At 53.6% G+C, this 14,887-nt stretch overlaps 10 protein-coding genes across 10 annotated transcripts; 4 read left to right on the forward strand and 6 right to left on the reverse strand.

Moving 5' to 3' along the window:
* Positions 1-25: 25 nt before the first annotated feature.
* HPODL_00507 (uncharacterized protein) lies at positions 26-3,406 on the forward strand (the record flags this gene model as incomplete). The annotated part of the gene is made up of 1 exon (XM_014080461.1): positions 26-3,406. The coding sequence occupies one exon, from the start codon at positions 26-28 to the stop codon at positions 3,404-3,406; it is 3,381 nt and encodes a 1,126-aa protein (XP_013935936.1).
* A 316-nt stretch (positions 3,407-3,722) lies between these two features.
* On the forward strand, positions 3,723-4,811 carry HPODL_00508 (putative acyltransferase; the record flags this gene model as incomplete). The annotated part of the gene is made up of 1 exon (XM_014080462.1): positions 3,723-4,811. One exon carries the CDS (start codon positions 3,723-3,725, stop codon positions 4,809-4,811), a length of 1,089 nt encoding a protein of 362 aa, XP_013935937.1.
* Positions 4,812-4,857: 46 nt separating this feature from the next.
* Positions 4,858-6,540, reverse strand: HPODL_00509 (Phosphoenolpyruvate carboxykinase [ATP]; the record flags this gene model as incomplete). Its single annotated transcript, XM_014080463.1, has 1 exon — positions 4,858-6,540. One exon carries the CDS (start codon positions 6,538-6,540, stop codon positions 4,858-4,860), a length of 1,683 nt encoding a protein of 560 aa, XP_013935938.1.
* Positions 6,541-6,931: 391 nt separating this feature from the next.
* Positions 6,932-7,484, reverse strand: HPODL_05157 (Membrane protein that interacts with Yip1p to mediate membrane traffic; the record flags this gene model as incomplete). The annotated part of the gene is made up of 2 exons (XM_014080464.1): positions 6,932-7,393; positions 7,428-7,484. 2 exons carry the CDS (start codon positions 7,482-7,484, stop codon positions 6,932-6,934), a joined length of 519 nt encoding a protein of 172 aa, XP_013935939.1.
* An 86-nt stretch (positions 7,485-7,570) lies between these two features.
* Positions 7,571-9,910, reverse strand: HPODL_00510 (Gamma-adaptin, large subunit of the clathrin-associated protein (AP-1) complex; the record flags this gene model as incomplete). The annotated part of the gene is made up of 1 exon (XM_014080465.1): positions 7,571-9,910. One exon carries the CDS (start codon positions 9,908-9,910, stop codon positions 7,571-7,573), a length of 2,340 nt encoding a protein of 779 aa, XP_013935940.1.
* A 44-nt stretch (positions 9,911-9,954) lies between these two features.
* HPODL_00511 (uncharacterized protein) lies at positions 9,955-10,560 on the reverse strand (the record flags this gene model as incomplete). The annotated part of the gene is made up of 1 exon (XM_014080466.1): positions 9,955-10,560. One exon carries the CDS (start codon positions 10,558-10,560, stop codon positions 9,955-9,957), a length of 606 nt encoding a protein of 201 aa, XP_013935941.1.
* A 359-nt stretch (positions 10,561-10,919) lies between these two features.
* Positions 10,920-11,471, reverse strand: HPODL_00512 (uncharacterized protein; the record flags this gene model as incomplete). Its single annotated transcript, XM_014080467.1, has 1 exon — positions 10,920-11,471. The coding sequence occupies one exon, from the start codon at positions 11,469-11,471 to the stop codon at positions 10,920-10,922; it is 552 nt and encodes a 183-aa protein (XP_013935942.1).
* A 666-nt stretch (positions 11,472-12,137) lies between these two features.
* HPODL_05158 (putative membrane protein) lies at positions 12,138-12,686 on the forward strand (the record flags this gene model as incomplete). The annotated part of the gene is made up of 1 exon (XM_014080468.1): positions 12,138-12,686. One exon carries the CDS (start codon positions 12,138-12,140, stop codon positions 12,684-12,686), a length of 549 nt encoding a protein of 182 aa, XP_013935943.1.
* A 68-nt stretch (positions 12,687-12,754) lies between these two features.
* HPODL_00513 (WD repeat-containing protein 5) lies at positions 12,755-13,693 on the forward strand (the record flags this gene model as incomplete). The annotated part of the gene is made up of 1 exon (XM_014080469.1): positions 12,755-13,693. The coding sequence occupies one exon, from the start codon at positions 12,755-12,757 to the stop codon at positions 13,691-13,693; it is 939 nt and encodes a 312-aa protein (XP_013935944.1).
* A 148-nt stretch (positions 13,694-13,841) lies between these two features.
* Positions 13,842-14,750, reverse strand: HPODL_00514 (uncharacterized protein; the record flags this gene model as incomplete). The annotated part of the gene is made up of 2 exons (XM_014080470.1): positions 13,842-14,025; positions 14,362-14,750. 2 exons carry the CDS (start codon positions 14,748-14,750, stop codon positions 13,842-13,844), a joined length of 573 nt encoding a protein of 190 aa, XP_013935945.1.
* Between the last annotated feature and the right edge of the window lie 137 nt (positions 14,751-14,887).

Genomic DNA, 14,887 nt, shown 5'->3' on the forward strand with positions numbered 1-14,887 from the left:
TATTTTTATTTATTTTATTTATTGTATGAAGCGATCTGCTGGGGACATGTCGTCGGCAGACGCCGAAGGAGAAAACACGAGCACGGCAACGCTGCCGAGCTCGATAGAAACGCTCGAGTCGCTAAGTTCTGCAGAAGCGGGTGACCAGATCGCCGTGCAGGATTCGCAGATCGACGTGAACGAGCAGTTCACGCAGAACGTGACGCGACATCTCAAACGGCGGCGTGTGGGGCTCATGACCCAGGCACACAGCTCGGACGTTGCGGCAGTTGACGAGAGCCCTGCGCGAGCCGGAATAATCCTCAGGCTGGAGCTGTATAATTTTATGTGTCACGCCGCGTTCAAGCTGGACTTTGGCGAGCAGACAAACTTTATCATCGGCCGCAACGGGTCGGGCAAGTCGGCGATTCTGACGGGCATTTCTGTGGCCCTGGGGGCCAAGGCAAGCGATACTGACAGGGGCAACTCGCTGAAGGGTCTGATCATGCACGGCAAGAACGTGGCGCGAGCGATCGTGACGTTCAAAAACGAGGGCCCTGAGGCGTACAGGCCGCACGAGTACGGCAAAATCATTACGATCGAGCGTGTGCTGAAGGTAGACTCGAGCCCGTCGTGCCAGATTAAAGACGAGACGGGCAAGGTGCGATCGACTAAGAAGCAGACGATCGACGATATTCTCGACTACTACGGTATCACCATCGGCAACCCGATGACCATCCTGACACAGACAGAGGCCAAGACGTTTTTGGCACACTCCACGGACGAAGGTAAATTCCGCTACTTCATGGAGGGCACGAGACTCCAGGAGACGTTCAACAACGTGCAAGAGCTGCAGAAAGACGTGAGCGAGATTAAGCTGAAGCTGGCGCAGGACGAGGAGATTTTGCACGAGTCCAAGGCCAAGCTGGACCGAGCGCTGGAGCTGTGGAACAACTTCAAGAACTCCGACGAGTTCAAGAAGCAGCAGGACCTGCTTTCTGGGAAGCGGCTGTGGCTGGAGGTTGTGAACAAGGAGGAGCAGCTGCGGCTTGCGAAAAACCTGCTGGAGGAGCGGCAGCGCGAGATGGAGAACTCGGACAAGTTTGTGGCGGAGTCGGAGGACAAAATACGTGGCTACCAGGCAGAGAAGGACGACAAGGCGCAGACGGTGTTGGATTTAGACGAGCAGTTGCAGAAGCAGGAGCAGGAAAAGGATGCTTTGAAGGAGATGCTGAAAACAACGCAGGAGCGGCTCAAGGACGTGCAGTCCAAGCAGACAGCGATCCAGAACGAGATCAGCGTCGACGAGAGCAACTTGCGTGCTGTCGAGGAAAAGATCGAGATCGAGAAGAGCCGGCTGGATTCGGACACGAGCTCTGTGCTGACTAATCTTCAGACGCTCAAGACGAAGCAGGAGAAGGAATTGGGCGAGTGTCGAGCGCGGTCGAGCGAGCTGCTGACCCTGGTGGAGGAGATCAAAACGCAGAAGGCGGATTTGAATGAGGCATTCCGCAAGGAGGCCGGTGAGCTCAAGTTGGAGCTGAGCCGGCTGGACCAGAGTCGCGCGCAGTTCCACAACCGGCAGTGTAGTCGGCTCGACGGATTCGGCACGGGTGTGGTGCGGCTTCTCAAGGAGCTCCAGACAAGCGCCCAGCGGTACAAGGGCCGGATCACGGGGCCATTGGGGATGAAATTTTCGCTGCGGTCCGAATTTGACAAGTGGGGGTGGGTGATTGAGATTTTGCTACAGAGACAGCTGGGGACGTTTGTTGCTGAGAATTTCTCGGATTCCAGTCTTTTGCGCGAGCGAATGAAGTTTTATCAGGTGCAGAGCGACATTACTGTGCGTCGGGCAGAGGTGTTTGACTACTCGGCGAGCGTTCCTCGAGGCAACTATTTGAAAATGGTGGATGTGCTTGTTTTTGACGACCGCACCGTGGAGTGCGGTCTGGTTGACACGAGCAAGATCCACAGCACGCTGCTGATCGAGGACCGCGAGACGGCGGAGCAGGTGCTGTTGGCAGACCGCGAGAATCGCATTTCTGCGGTGATCTGCATGATCCCCGGCGGTGCTCTGCGGATATCCAAGAGGAACAACCGGTTGCAGACGGACCCGATCAGCGCGTTCAAAAACCGCGGCTGGCTGAGTTTGCACAGGACTGGAGACGCAGAGAACCCTACTTCGCAGCTGGACCGGCAGCTGAAGGAGACGAGCGAGCGACTGCGCGAGGCAGAGGCGCGGTGGCGCGAGAGCGAGAAGAAGCTGGACGGCGAGGTGGGCGCAGCGAAAAGTGAGATCCAGGAGCTCAGGCAGCGCGCGATGGTGCTAACCAAGTCGCTGGCAAAGATCGAGAACAAGCTGGAGGATTTGCAGCGGGGCACGGGCAAGCTGGAGTCGCACCAGGAGGATCACAAGAACCTGAGCGCGCAGATCCAGCTGAACGTGGAGCGGATCAAGACACGAAAGGCCGAAATCGAGACGTTGGTGCAGGAGTACCGGCAGGGACGCGACAAGTTTACGGCGTGCGGCAACGAAATCAAGCGCATCCAGCGCGACAAGGCCGAGCTAAACGCGCAGATCGAGGAGCTCAGAGACAAGATCGGCGAGGCGCGCGACGCGGTGCGCAGCCACCAGATGAAGATCGGCAAGTTTCGTGCAGACGTGAACAAGCTGGACGACTTTGTGCATGTGCAGCTACCGCCTGTGATCGAGACTTTGGCACGCCGTGCTGAGTCGCACTGTTCGCGCGACGAGGCCGCATTGACACCGGAAGACACGATCGAGAAGGTGGACTCGCAAATCGAGGCGATCGCCAACACACTGTCGAAGATCGAGCGTGACGTTGGGGTGAGCAGAGACCAGGCAAAGCTGAACGTGATTCGGGCGCACGACGTATACAACGACGTGAAAAACAAGTACCAGGACTCGGTGAAACTGCACAACCACCTGGCGTCGTCGTTGCAGGCGCGGCTCGACAATCTCACCGCAACGGCCAGCCTTCTGATCCAGGAGGTGAACAGCGTTTTTGAGTCTGCCTTGCGGCTGCGCGGCTTTACGGGAAAAATCGACTTCGACTTTGCCAAGGCCAGGCTCGTGCTCAAGGTGTCGACAAAACCGTCCGAGAAGCTGCGGAATGTGGAGTCGTTTTCGGGCGGCGAGAAGTCGTTTGCGCAGATCGCGTTTTTGCTGGCGATCTGGAAGCCGATGCAGTCGAAAGTGCGTGGCCTGGACGAGTTTGACGTTTTCATGGACCAGGTCAACCGCAGACTCGCGCTCAAGCTGATTCTGCAGAAAGTCGCCGACAACCCCAAAACACAGACCATTTTCATCACGCCGCTGCAGATCTCGCAGGTCGACGGCCTCGACCACCCCTCGGTCCACATCCACGAAATCTCTCCTCCAGAAAGGGTTACCCGGGCAGAATAGTTTTCCAAATCAAATGCGCGAGCTCGTTAACGAGACCCTGAGAGATTTGCACCACACGGTGCTCGTGGCCCTTCTGCGGCTGCCTCTATGGGCATGTGTGCTTATCTATGGCTACGTGCTGTTTTCAATTCTGCGCTTTGTGTCCAGGTTCTCGTTTATCAACGTGGTCCGGACTACAGAGCCGCAGCAATCGATCTCGTTCCCAAGTGCACGCGGCACCGTCACGTTCGCCGAGCTTGTTCGCCGCATTCCGGAGTTTCGCACTGGTGCCTGGGCGGTGATGAATCCGCTGTTGTGCCACGGCCACCTGCAGACCATGTTTGCTGGCCTTCGCAGCTTCAGGTTTGCCGACCGGCTCTATTTCGGCAGAGAAACGTTGTACCTGCCTGATGGCGCGCAGGTGTCGCTCGACAGGGTCATTTCGAAAGCCCAGTTTGCCAAAGAGCCCGCCTCAGACGGCCAATTGCCCGACTTCACCAGACGGCTCACTGCTGCAGAGCTGCAAGAGTTTTCTAATTCGGCCAAGCCAATTTTCCTCGTACTGCACGGCCTGTCGGGCTCGTCGTCCGAGTCCTACATCCGGTGTCTTTTTGCGAGAATGCCCGACTTCGAGTGCATGGTGCTGAACAGCCGTGGCTGCGGCAAGACGCCGCTCACCACGCCGGTGCTGTTTAATGGTTTCTGGACGTACGACCTCAAACATACGGTGCTGCGGCTGCGCAAGGCGTTCCCTGAACGGCCGATCTACGCGGCAGGCTTCTCGCTCGGCGGCAGCATCCTGGCCAACTACGTCGGTCAGACAGGCGAAGACTCCGGGCTTGATCTCGCCGTGGTGGTCGCCAACCCGTGGGACCTCAACCACTCGAGCTTCGTGTTTGAAAATGACTTTATTGTCGACAAGATCTACTCGCCCATCATGACGGTGCCTCTCAAACAGATGATTAAGAGCCACTACAAGAAACTGAGCGAAAACCCAGATTTCGAGCCGATGTACAAACAGCATTTCCGCCACGTGAACAGCATCAAGTCTTTCGATAACGCGTTCACGTCGCGGCTGTTCGGCTTCAACTGTGCGTCCGAGTACTACCGCAGCGCGGCCTCCATCACCAAGGTGTTCAACATCCGTACACCGACACTTGTGCTGAATGCGCTGGACGACCCGATCGTCGGCGGCGACGAGCAGGCGCTGCCGCTCAAGGAGACCACGCTGCAGCCGTACCTGGTGACGGTGTGCACGACGCTGGGCGGGCATTTGGGCTGGTTCCGCTGGAACAACGAGCGGTGGTATGCGCGGCCGCTGAGCAGGTTTCTCAACGAGTTCCACGCGGCACAGCTTGGCAAACCGTCCGTGGACGCGCGGTTCCTGCCTGTGAAGAAAAGAGTCGTTAACGACACGCTACTCTAGCTAGAAACGAGTGTGAAAATGCAATAAATAATGAATAGTATGTGAGTTACAAAGCAGGTCCTGCAGCTCTCACCTCGCTAGTGCACTGGGAGCTGTACTTCTCGAAGTTCTCCATAAACAGCTGTGCCAGGTTGGTAACCTCCGTGTTGAAGTCCTGCAGGCCGTCGGCCCAGTTCTTGGCCGGATTGAGCAGCGAGGATGGCACGCCAGGACAGCTCTTTGGCACCTGCAAGCCGAAGGTTGGATATGTCTCGTACTCGACCTTGGAGAGCTCGCCGGAGTGGATGGCATCCAGGATGGCTCTGGTGTACTTGAGCGGACACCGTTTGCCGCCCTTCGAGGCCGACTTGCCGGTCCAGCCCGTGTTCAGGAGCCAGGCGGTCGAGTTGTGCTCGCTCATCTTGTCGGACAGCTGCTGAGCGTATTTCATAGGATGGAGCACGAGGAACGGTTGGCCGAAGCAGGCAGAGAACGTGGCCTCTGGCTCCGTCACGCCCATCTCTGTGCCGGCCATCTTGGACGTGTAGCCGGAGATAAAGTGGTACATGACCTGGGCGTTGGTGAGCTTCGAGACTGGTGGAAGCACGCCTCTGGCGTCGCACGTGAGCAGCACAATGTTCTTAGGGTGGCTGTCGGCCAGACATGGGATTTTGGCAGACGGAATGAAGTCGATCGGGTACGCGCATCTAGTGTTCTCGGTGATCATGGAGTCCGCGTAATCCACCACTCTGGTGACCGGGTCGTACACCACGTTTTCGAGCACCGAGCCAAATCTGATCGCATTGAAGATTTCTGGCTCTTTCTCGGCAGACAGGTCGAGACATTTGGCGTAGCAGCCGCCCTCGATGTTGAAAACACCGTGGTCAGACCAGCAATGCTCGTCGTCGCCGATCAGCTTCCGGTTAGGGTCTGCGCTGAGCGTGGTTTTTCCTGTTCCCGACAGACCAAAGAAGAGCGTCACGTCGCCCTTCTGCACTCCCTGGTTGGCCGACGAGTGCAATGTCAGCACCTGGTGCTTCACCGGCATGAGGTAGAACATCACGGTGAAAATACCCTTCTTCATCTCGCCAGCGTACTCGGTTCCCAAAATGACCATCTCCATCTCCTTGAAGTTGATCTCGACACTGGTGGCAGACGTCATACCCTTGGTGAACACGTTCGCAGGGAACTGGCCGGCGTTCCAGATCGTGAAGTCTGGCTCGCCAAAGTCGCGCAGTTCCTCATCGGTCGGTCTGATCAGCATGTTCTTCATGAACAATGCGTGGTACGCCCGCGCACAGACGACTCTCACCTTGATTCTGTAGCGAGGGTCCCAGCCAGCAAAGGCGTCGATGATGTACACTTTGTCTCTGGTTCTGAGGTAGTCGATAGCTCTGCTCTTGGAGATCTTCCAGGTCTGCTCGTCAACCTTCTTGTTGACAGGTCCCCACCAGATGTGTTCGGTAGAAGACTCCTCGTCAACAATTCGCTTGTCCTTAGGCGAACGGCCCGTTTTCGAGCCCGAGTAGGCGATCAGAGCGCCTGTTGAGGAGATGGTGGTGCCTTTCTCCTGCAATGCGTCTTCATACAAAATTGGAACGGACGAATTGTAGTGAATGGCCGCGTCTGGATTGAGTCCAAGGGAACTCACGACGGAGGCCTTTCTGCTCTTTTTGTTGAATGGGGTGCCGTTTTCTTGGGCGAGGGAGGTTTGGTACTCTCTGTGGAGGTCAACTGCTGTAGGTGCCATTGTTAGTGATTATCTGTGGGGACATCTCAGCTTATATACAAGCGTGCCCGGAGTGGCTCCGTTTGTCCTGCGCTGAGATATTTAAAAAAGTCCGGGATAGCGGAGTCTGGGGTAACCCGAATTTTTACGACACTCCGGGGAATAGTGTCGTACGCCGCTTTTGGGCCCTTCTCGCACGAAAAATATGGGGAAGCAAACAAGTGCATACAATCTTGACGTATCAGCAGATATGGGCTACCCACCGTAAGTGGGGGGAGAACGGAGAATGAGACATTTAACAACTAAATAAAAGAACTCTCTTAGAAAACCGGGCCGGCCCAGCCCCATCGGGCAGGCGTCCGGAAGACACCTCGAGAAAACTGTCTTTTGCTCTTGCATACCCTATGCGGCTTTACTGAGTCTTCTCCTGGACCTTGTTCAAAAGGTCATTCGCAGGAGCACCCCCGTCGACATAGCGGTCGGTCAAAGGAGCGAGAACCCTGTGGTAAATAACCTCTGCACCGTTGTACTGAGGAAGTGACAAGTAGAGCAGGAAGAATGTCTTGATCAGGAAGTAAGATGGCACCCAGTACAGAATGGCCTTGGACCAGAACTCCACAACGTTTAGAGCAGCAAACACAACCCAGTACGTCAGCAATCTGGTGTCATCCTTGGAAGTGGAGGTTTTGAGTGCCCTCAAAGACAAGTAGCCAGGATAAGCGAATCCGGCAAAGTTGGAAAGTAATTGGCCGATTCCGCCAAAGTTCAGGAACACCAGCAGCAAGTAGAAACCAACGCCACCCAGGACGATGTAGGAGCGAGGAAGCTTGAATTGCTGTTCGAAACGGGTCAACAGCTGGGAGTTCTGAGTTTGCTGGTTGTTAGCTGAAACAGTTTTGCCTACTTACAGAGTCAATTGCAGAAAATGCGTTTTGCACTTGGGCTTGCACCTTGTTGAAATCCATGATAAATCTGTGATTAAAGAAATTGTTAAGAAAACCGTGTAAGTATTTTCCTTAGTAATTTGCTTTACCTTCCTAATTCTTTATTTCTACATAGTCATTGGCAGGGCAGAATCAAACTGCCGGCTCACCTGCGAGCCAGCGTTGTACTCCAGCTTCACCCGCACCTTCACCTTCGCACCCGGCTGTCCCGTCACACGGATCCCCAGCGACGAGGTAGCTCCTGGTGCAAGGGTGTTGCTGCCAATGGGCGAAAGTTGCAACTTCTGCTGCTTGGTCACTGCACAAAGCACAGAGATGTTGGAGACCACAGAGTTACCGAGATTACGCACGCGTCCTTCGAGGCTCGCTCTGCCGCTGCCGATCTCCTTCACGATGATCTCAAACGACAGGTGCTCGTCCGCGAACGCCGGAATGACCGTCTCCTGTGGTGGCTGCTGCGGCTGTTTCTGTGAGGCGGAGCTGCCAAAGATGTCCGACAGCAGGTCCAGCGTCGACTCCTGGGGCTTGGCCGGCGCCGGCGCGGCCTCGTGTTCCTTTTGTGTCTCATCATCGCCCAGAAGGTCCAGCAGCAGGTCTCCGGTGGTGGCAGGTTGGGACGAGGCCGACTTGGTAGGTTTTGAGGTGCCTCTGTTGACGAGCGGGATGCCCTCGTGCAGCTTGACTGGTGGTGCTGGCATTCTCTCCAGCAATGCTTTCCTAATTGAGGCTGGTTGGCCGAATATTTCGGCGTACTCTATAGCCCTGGTTTGAATCTCTAGATTGTAGTCAGACTGGAACGAGACTAGCAATTTTCTGAGTCGCTCAATGCACTGTGGCGAGCTGGCTCTGGCCGAAAGCTTCAAAATGGCCGTCAATGCGTAGGTCTTTATCTGGATGGCGTCTGCCTGCTCAAACGTGGATATGTTGAGGAATGTTTCTATCAAGGTCACAAGCGAGTCGGCCGTGACTTTGTCGCCAAGGACGATGTCTGCGTACTCGCCGACGCACCACGTGGTGACCAGTGCCAGCGCAAACTGGTTGTGGTGGGTCTGACTCGAGGAAATAAGCTCCTCGACGAGGAACTTGGTCAGCTCGAGATCTGTGTTCTGCATGATCAGGGCCAGCACGTTAGACACAATTTCTCTAGAGAAATGGTTGCCCGCGAGCTTGAGCAGACTGATGAGCGTCTCAAAATGCCATCTGACGTCCGGCCTGTATTTGTTACAGGCAATGCAAAGTTGTGTTGTGATATACTCCTTAAGCTCGTCGTCCGAGTTCTGTAAAAAGGCCAGCAGCTCCTTCGTGAGCACTCGCACGTTCTGCTGGTTCATGATGGCAAACGTGAGCTCGAGTGCGCGGCGGCGGATCGACACGTCGCCGTCCTGCAGACACCCCACGATCGTCGTACGGTGGCGCTGCACGGCAAGAGGCTCGTAGTTGATCACGTTCAGCAGCGTGTTGAGTGCAACGTAGCGTGTGTTGTTGTCCTTCTGGGTCAGGAACTTGCTCAGAATGTTGATACCCAGAACCTTGAGCGACGAGTCCGAGTTGATCGTAAATATCGTCTGCACGGTCTCGTAGAGCACAGAGTAGCCAGTGCCTTTTGCGCTGTCAATCCTAGAACATACCTGCGTCAGCAAATCGTTCAACGGCTCGAGATTGGTATTGTTCTCGTCGTTGGCTAAAAACAGACGCAAAGTGCTCAGCAGCGACACAAACAGAAAAGGATCCGGCACGCCTCTCACGTCGTACTCGGGGGAGTGGCCCGTGGCAATCAAGATACGCAGATGCGCCAAGAGTCGCGGAATCTGTATTTTAAGTGTTTCTCTCGAGCTCTCGTCGTTGTTGTAGATGGCTCGCATCAGCGTCAGAGCACCCAAAACCACGCCATGGCTCTTCTCGTTCAGTAGGGGAGCCACTCTCGGTAGGAAAATCTCGCTGAGATCCGGGTCCTTGTTCACGAGCTTGGCAGCGACAATCGCAGCTTTCTTCCGCAAATACCCATGCGGTGAGCCCAGCAACGCGTCCACATTCGCATATAGGTCACGGGCAAGCTCGGGAGATGCAACATTGCCCAAAGTCACAAGCGCAAGTCCAGCAATGTACTGGTTCGAGCTCTTCATGTCATTGTCGAGCGAATTGGTCAACAGCGTCAAAACCTCCTGGTTCTCGTCCAGAAGAAGCATCGTCGCAAGATATCCAAGCCGCTTGTCAACGAATTTGGGCGAAGCCAGCAGCTTCAGGCACTCGACCTGGCCAAAATACGTAGGCTCACCCAAAATATACAAATAAAGAAGCTTCGATATGTTTGTCCTTCGCGACGCGTTGTCAAGATGAACATCCCGGAAAGCGGTCCGAATCTTGGCACTCTCCTTGCGGATAGCCGCGCGCTCGGCAGCAATCGTCTTGCTGTTGCGCACGGACTTGATGAAGGACTTGAGGGACATGTGGCAAAAATAACCAGTGAAAAATATATATTTTTTGGGTGTACCTATTTAGTCTCTTTCTTGTCTGTCAACATGGCCTTCAAAACGGCTAAAATTGACCGCACGTACGCGGCATCCGTGCTGTCCGCAAACACACACCACCACAGCCCGACAACAAAGGCCACGACGGCCGTCTGCGCCGCCATCAGTGTGATTACGTCAGTAATTACGTAACCCACCCCCGTGCCCGGTTTTGGCAGCGGTGTAGTGCTGGTGGCTGCGGGCAGAGCGGTGCATGGAGGCGGTTCAGGGGTGTCCTCGTCGCTCAGCACGTCCGAGAAGGCCAGCAAATCCTCCCCGTGCAGCGCTTGGTACTGTTTGTCGAGCCAGCGGACAAAGGAGCGGCGAGTTTTCAGCGCCTTGAGCTCTGCCGCGCGAACATTGATCCAGTCGAGCTGGCCGGCGTTGCTGGCCGGCGTGATCGACTGCAAAAAGTCGTAGTAGCTGGCGGACCGCGCGGACGAAAGGGCATCTGTGGAAACCTGGCGACGCAGAGCAAGAAAGTGGGAACGGTTGGTGAGGAAGTTGTACTGCGCCTGTTCGGGACAAGCGCGGCCAAGCTTAGGGAAACGCAAGGCTGGGGAGCTTGGGGGAGTTAAATTGGAGCTCATGGTTGGAAGGGAAGACGTTATCTACGCATGTTATATATGGCGAGGAGGATGAGGAAGACGGATGGCTGGTTGGACGGTCTTTGTGACCCGTCAGATTTGGCTCGGTGAGAGGACGAGGTGAGCTTAGGGACTTTTGCGCACCCGTGCACCGCATGTTCTTCCGTAAACGGGCGCGAAGCAGATCCTAGATTCAGTGGCATGCAGGCGGCCAAGAGCGCGCATTGTTATGCGGGTGTTAGGGTGCACGAGTTTCTATTGTGAAGAAAGCCGTTTTCGGCGAGGTGTAGACTATTGCGGAGAGACGGTGTGTGTCGCTACAGAAACTAAGCATCAAACGTAAATCATAATCTTACACACAGTTAGATGATCCCATAGCGCATGAGCTCTTCTGCTGGCACACCGCACTTCTTCAGCGACCGTTGGCCCCGCCAGTGGTTGATCAATTGATAGGGTCTGCTGAATTTCTTGGAGCACCCCCAAACGGTGTCGTCTTTGTTTCTGCCCTCACAGGCATGTAATTTTGTTTTTCGGTGTTGCTCTCTAATGTGTCTGCGTAGGTAATCTTTGGACAGAAACGTGCCCTTGTATTTACAGCCCGGGTACGTGCACTTGAACTTGTGACGGCCTGAGCCGGAATCATGCGAGTGGTGAGAGGCGCGCGAGGTCGAGGCCTCACGCGAGTCTGCGGAGGCGGTGGATTCTGTTTCGGACTCGTTCGACGAGGATGACGGAGAAAGCAATGCTGAGTTGGCGTTCGCGGTGTATGTGTAGTAGGGGGTATAGTAAGGATCCGAGGATCTTGCTATGTAGGGCTCTGGGGTGGGAAACACTTTGAACTCGTCCATTTGTTTTTCGGCCTTGTCTCCGAACTTGTAAAGATAGAAAGGTCCTCGAGTATCGACAACGCTCATATTTCAGGAAAAAATGATGAAATCAATTTTGACAACTTTAATTTCAATGTCCTTGATTTTCAGCGAGGCTCAGAATATAGCGTGAACGAGCTGACCCGTGCCAACAATAGGTGTCCAATTCCAACTAGGGCATAAAGGGGATTACGCATCATTGATGCAGGCACGGGGATGGCGGTGCATATTTCGTGCCCCATTGAAAATTTGCTTATTCGCCTACACTTCCTAATTAGTCAATATGTAAGCCAGGCCAAAACACACAATTTGGCTATAGCCAACGCTTGGCAACAACCATACCGGTGCCCCAGTATAGAGGAAATCGATTTTACGTTTGCTTGTGCTCTTCCCGGCCATGTTCAACGTTTCGATTGCTCTGGCGCTTCTCTTACATCATGGGCGCCTCGGCAGTTCCGAAAATGGTGATTCACAATAAAACTCGTCTGAGGCTTTTTTTAGTAGCTCTCGGCCTGCCGTTCAGGTGAAATCTTGGTACCTGCATTTCTTCCTCCTTGCCGGACCCGCACCCAATTTCACAAGTCCCCAATCGAAGTTTCTTTTTCGCCCACAAATACATCCCTGCACCACCGGCACACCGTTGAAATAAAATATCATGCAAAAGCTTACCATTATATAAAGCATGCGCTTATCTTTTTCCAAACTACAGTGAAAATGTGTCTTTGCTACTGCGACTGCTGCTGTTGCGACTGCATCCTGGTATTCATCGCCGTCATTTTCCCGCCGCTTCCAGTGTGCATCAAAAGAGGCCTATGTTCGGCCGACATGCTTATCAATATCGCGCTCTGTCTATTGGGCTACGTCCCGGGACTTATTCACTCGTGGTACGTCATCCTCAAACACCCGGACATGCTTGATTATGACGACTTAGAGCGCCAGCAGATCATAATAAACATACCGTCGTCTCCGCCAGGCACGGTTGTGTCCCGTCAGCCAGATCGAACGAAAATCCAGTTCCGCCACCCTGAACCTTTCCGCACACCCCATACTCACAGCCCAAGTTTGGTGGAGCAGAACCAACTCAGTCCGCGCTCGAGCCCGCTCTCTCTTAATAGAGTAGCATCTGAGCGCTCCACAGAGGCGAATCAGCCGTCCCAGCTGGGACAGCACGTGTTATACGGATCCACGGACAATGATACCCCCGAGGAGGCGCCACCAAGCTATGACAATGTGATGAACGAGACCGCCAAACAGTTCCGCTAATCTCCTGCTTAGGTAATGTGCTTTAGAACTTTTTCTATAGCTATAATTTTTTAATCTGCAACTTTTATATGTACAAAACAAAATGGACTCTGGACAAGGCTCATGACGCGCTGGTCGCGTCGGCCAAAATAAGTCCAGACGGTAGCCTTCTTGCCACCGCGTCCACCGACAAGACCATCAAGCTGTGGAAAATTTCAGAGGCTGGAGTGACGTATTGGAAGACGCTCGCGGGCCATACAAAGGGCATTTCCAGCATTGAGTTTGCGCCAAACTCCAAATACATCGCTTCTGCGTCGGACGACCTCACAATTCGAATATGGGACGTGGAAGGGGGCGAGCTTGTTCAGATACTACGAGGCCACACGTTTCATGTCACCGTCCTAAAGTTTCATTATAGAGGCTCTATTTTGGTAAGTGGGTCGGCTGACGAAAACATCCGTGTTTGGGACCTCAGGAGAGCAAAATGCATGAAAGTTTTGAGCGCCCACTCGGACCCAATTTCAAGCCTGGACTTTTCCTTTGACGGGACCGTCATAGTGAGCGGCTCGTACGACGGGCTCATCAGACTATTTGATCTCGAAACCGGGCAGTGTCTCAAAACGCTCATCTACGATAAAAGTGGCTCGTCGTACCCTGTAAGTCATGTGACTTTCTCTCCCAACTCGAAATACATATTGTCGAGCTCGCTGGATGGGTTTGTGCGGTTGTGGGATTACATGAACAACAAGGTGGTCAAGACTTTCCAGAATGTTGATGGGGGCGCTGTTGCGGAAAAGTACAGTCTGGGGACCTGCTTCCTCACCTGTTTTGCAAGCCCGCTAGTGTGCTCGGGCGACGAAAAGGGCAAGGTGCTGTTGTGGGACGTCCAGAGCAAAGAGATCGTGTGCCTGTTGGACACCGGTAGCGGAAGTCCTGTGATGGAAGTGGAGCCAGTTGACAACGGGGAGCAGCTCTTGACGGTGTGCATGGACGGACAGGTCAGGCTATGGCAGCGCGAAGGCGAATGAAGTATATTAGAAAAAGGATTACACAGAAGAAATATAATCTGCCTAACTGGAAAACGAATAGCTCAGTAGCAACATTTGAGAGAGAAACATTCCCGCTAGTTGAATGCAACTAGAGTTGGGACACCTTCATTACGAGAGCGCCAAAAGCTTATTTGGCGGCAGCTTGTTCAGGCTCCTCAGCTGGAGCCTCCTCGGCTGGAGCAGTCTCCTCGGCTGGAGCCTCTTCAACAGGAAGCGTCTCCTCGGCTGGAGCCTCCTCCTTCTTCTCGGCGTTGTTGTTGAATCTCTTGGAGATAGACTCGTATTGTTCTCTAACGATCTTGAGCACTCTTCTGACTGGCATTGCTATGGATTGATTAGCGGCGGGACTGCTTGTAAATGTAACAAGAGATATTTTTTGAGGGACGCGTACCCTTTTTATACGGCCCTTTTTGAAGCGGTTAATGGGGGACACCCACAACAAAATCCCATTATGGCTTGATTTGTCGTGCCCTTTTTTCGCTAAAAAATAGGGGTTACCCGGCTTGATCCACACAAATTGAAAGTTATCTTATCAAAATAAAACCACCTCCTCGGCTGTTTTTAATCATCTAATATACATTATGTTATACCCGAAACCCTAAAAACATTACAGCTAAATCGATATAGTCGGAACGTCCTATGCTTACAATTCTTGGGACTCCTTCTTACCGACCTTCTTAGGCAAGAGCTCGGTGTTGATGTTTGGCAAAACACCACCTTGAGCAATAGTCACATGACCAAGCAACTTGTTCAGCTCCTCGTCATTTCTGATGGCCAATTGCAAGTGTCTTGGGATAATTCTGGTCTTCTTGTTGTCTCTAGCAGCGTTACCGGCCAGCTCCAAGATTTCGGCAGCCAAGTACTCTAACACGGCAGTCAAGTAAACTGGAGCACCAGAACCCACTCTTTGAGCGTAGTTTCCGTTTCTGAGCAATCTGTGGATTCTTCCGACTGGGAAAGTCAAACCAGCTTTAGACGATCTAGAAGTCGAAGCCTTTTCAGAAGATCCTGCTTTTCCACCTTTTCCACCAGACATTATTAGTTATACTTTGTTATTGATGGTTTACAAAAGACGAAACAGGCCTACTTTATATACTTATTGCCTGTGCACCAGGTGGCAAACTTATGGCGTTGTCTGATTGGTGGAAACGTAATTCCACCTGTAAATATGCT

Source organism: Ogataea parapolymorpha, chromosome III (assembly GCF_000187245.1).
Source record: "Ogataea parapolymorpha DL-1 chromosome III, whole genome shotgun sequence".
Taxonomy (NCBI): Eukaryota; Fungi; Ascomycota; class Pichiomycetes; order Pichiales; family Pichiaceae; genus Ogataea; species Ogataea parapolymorpha.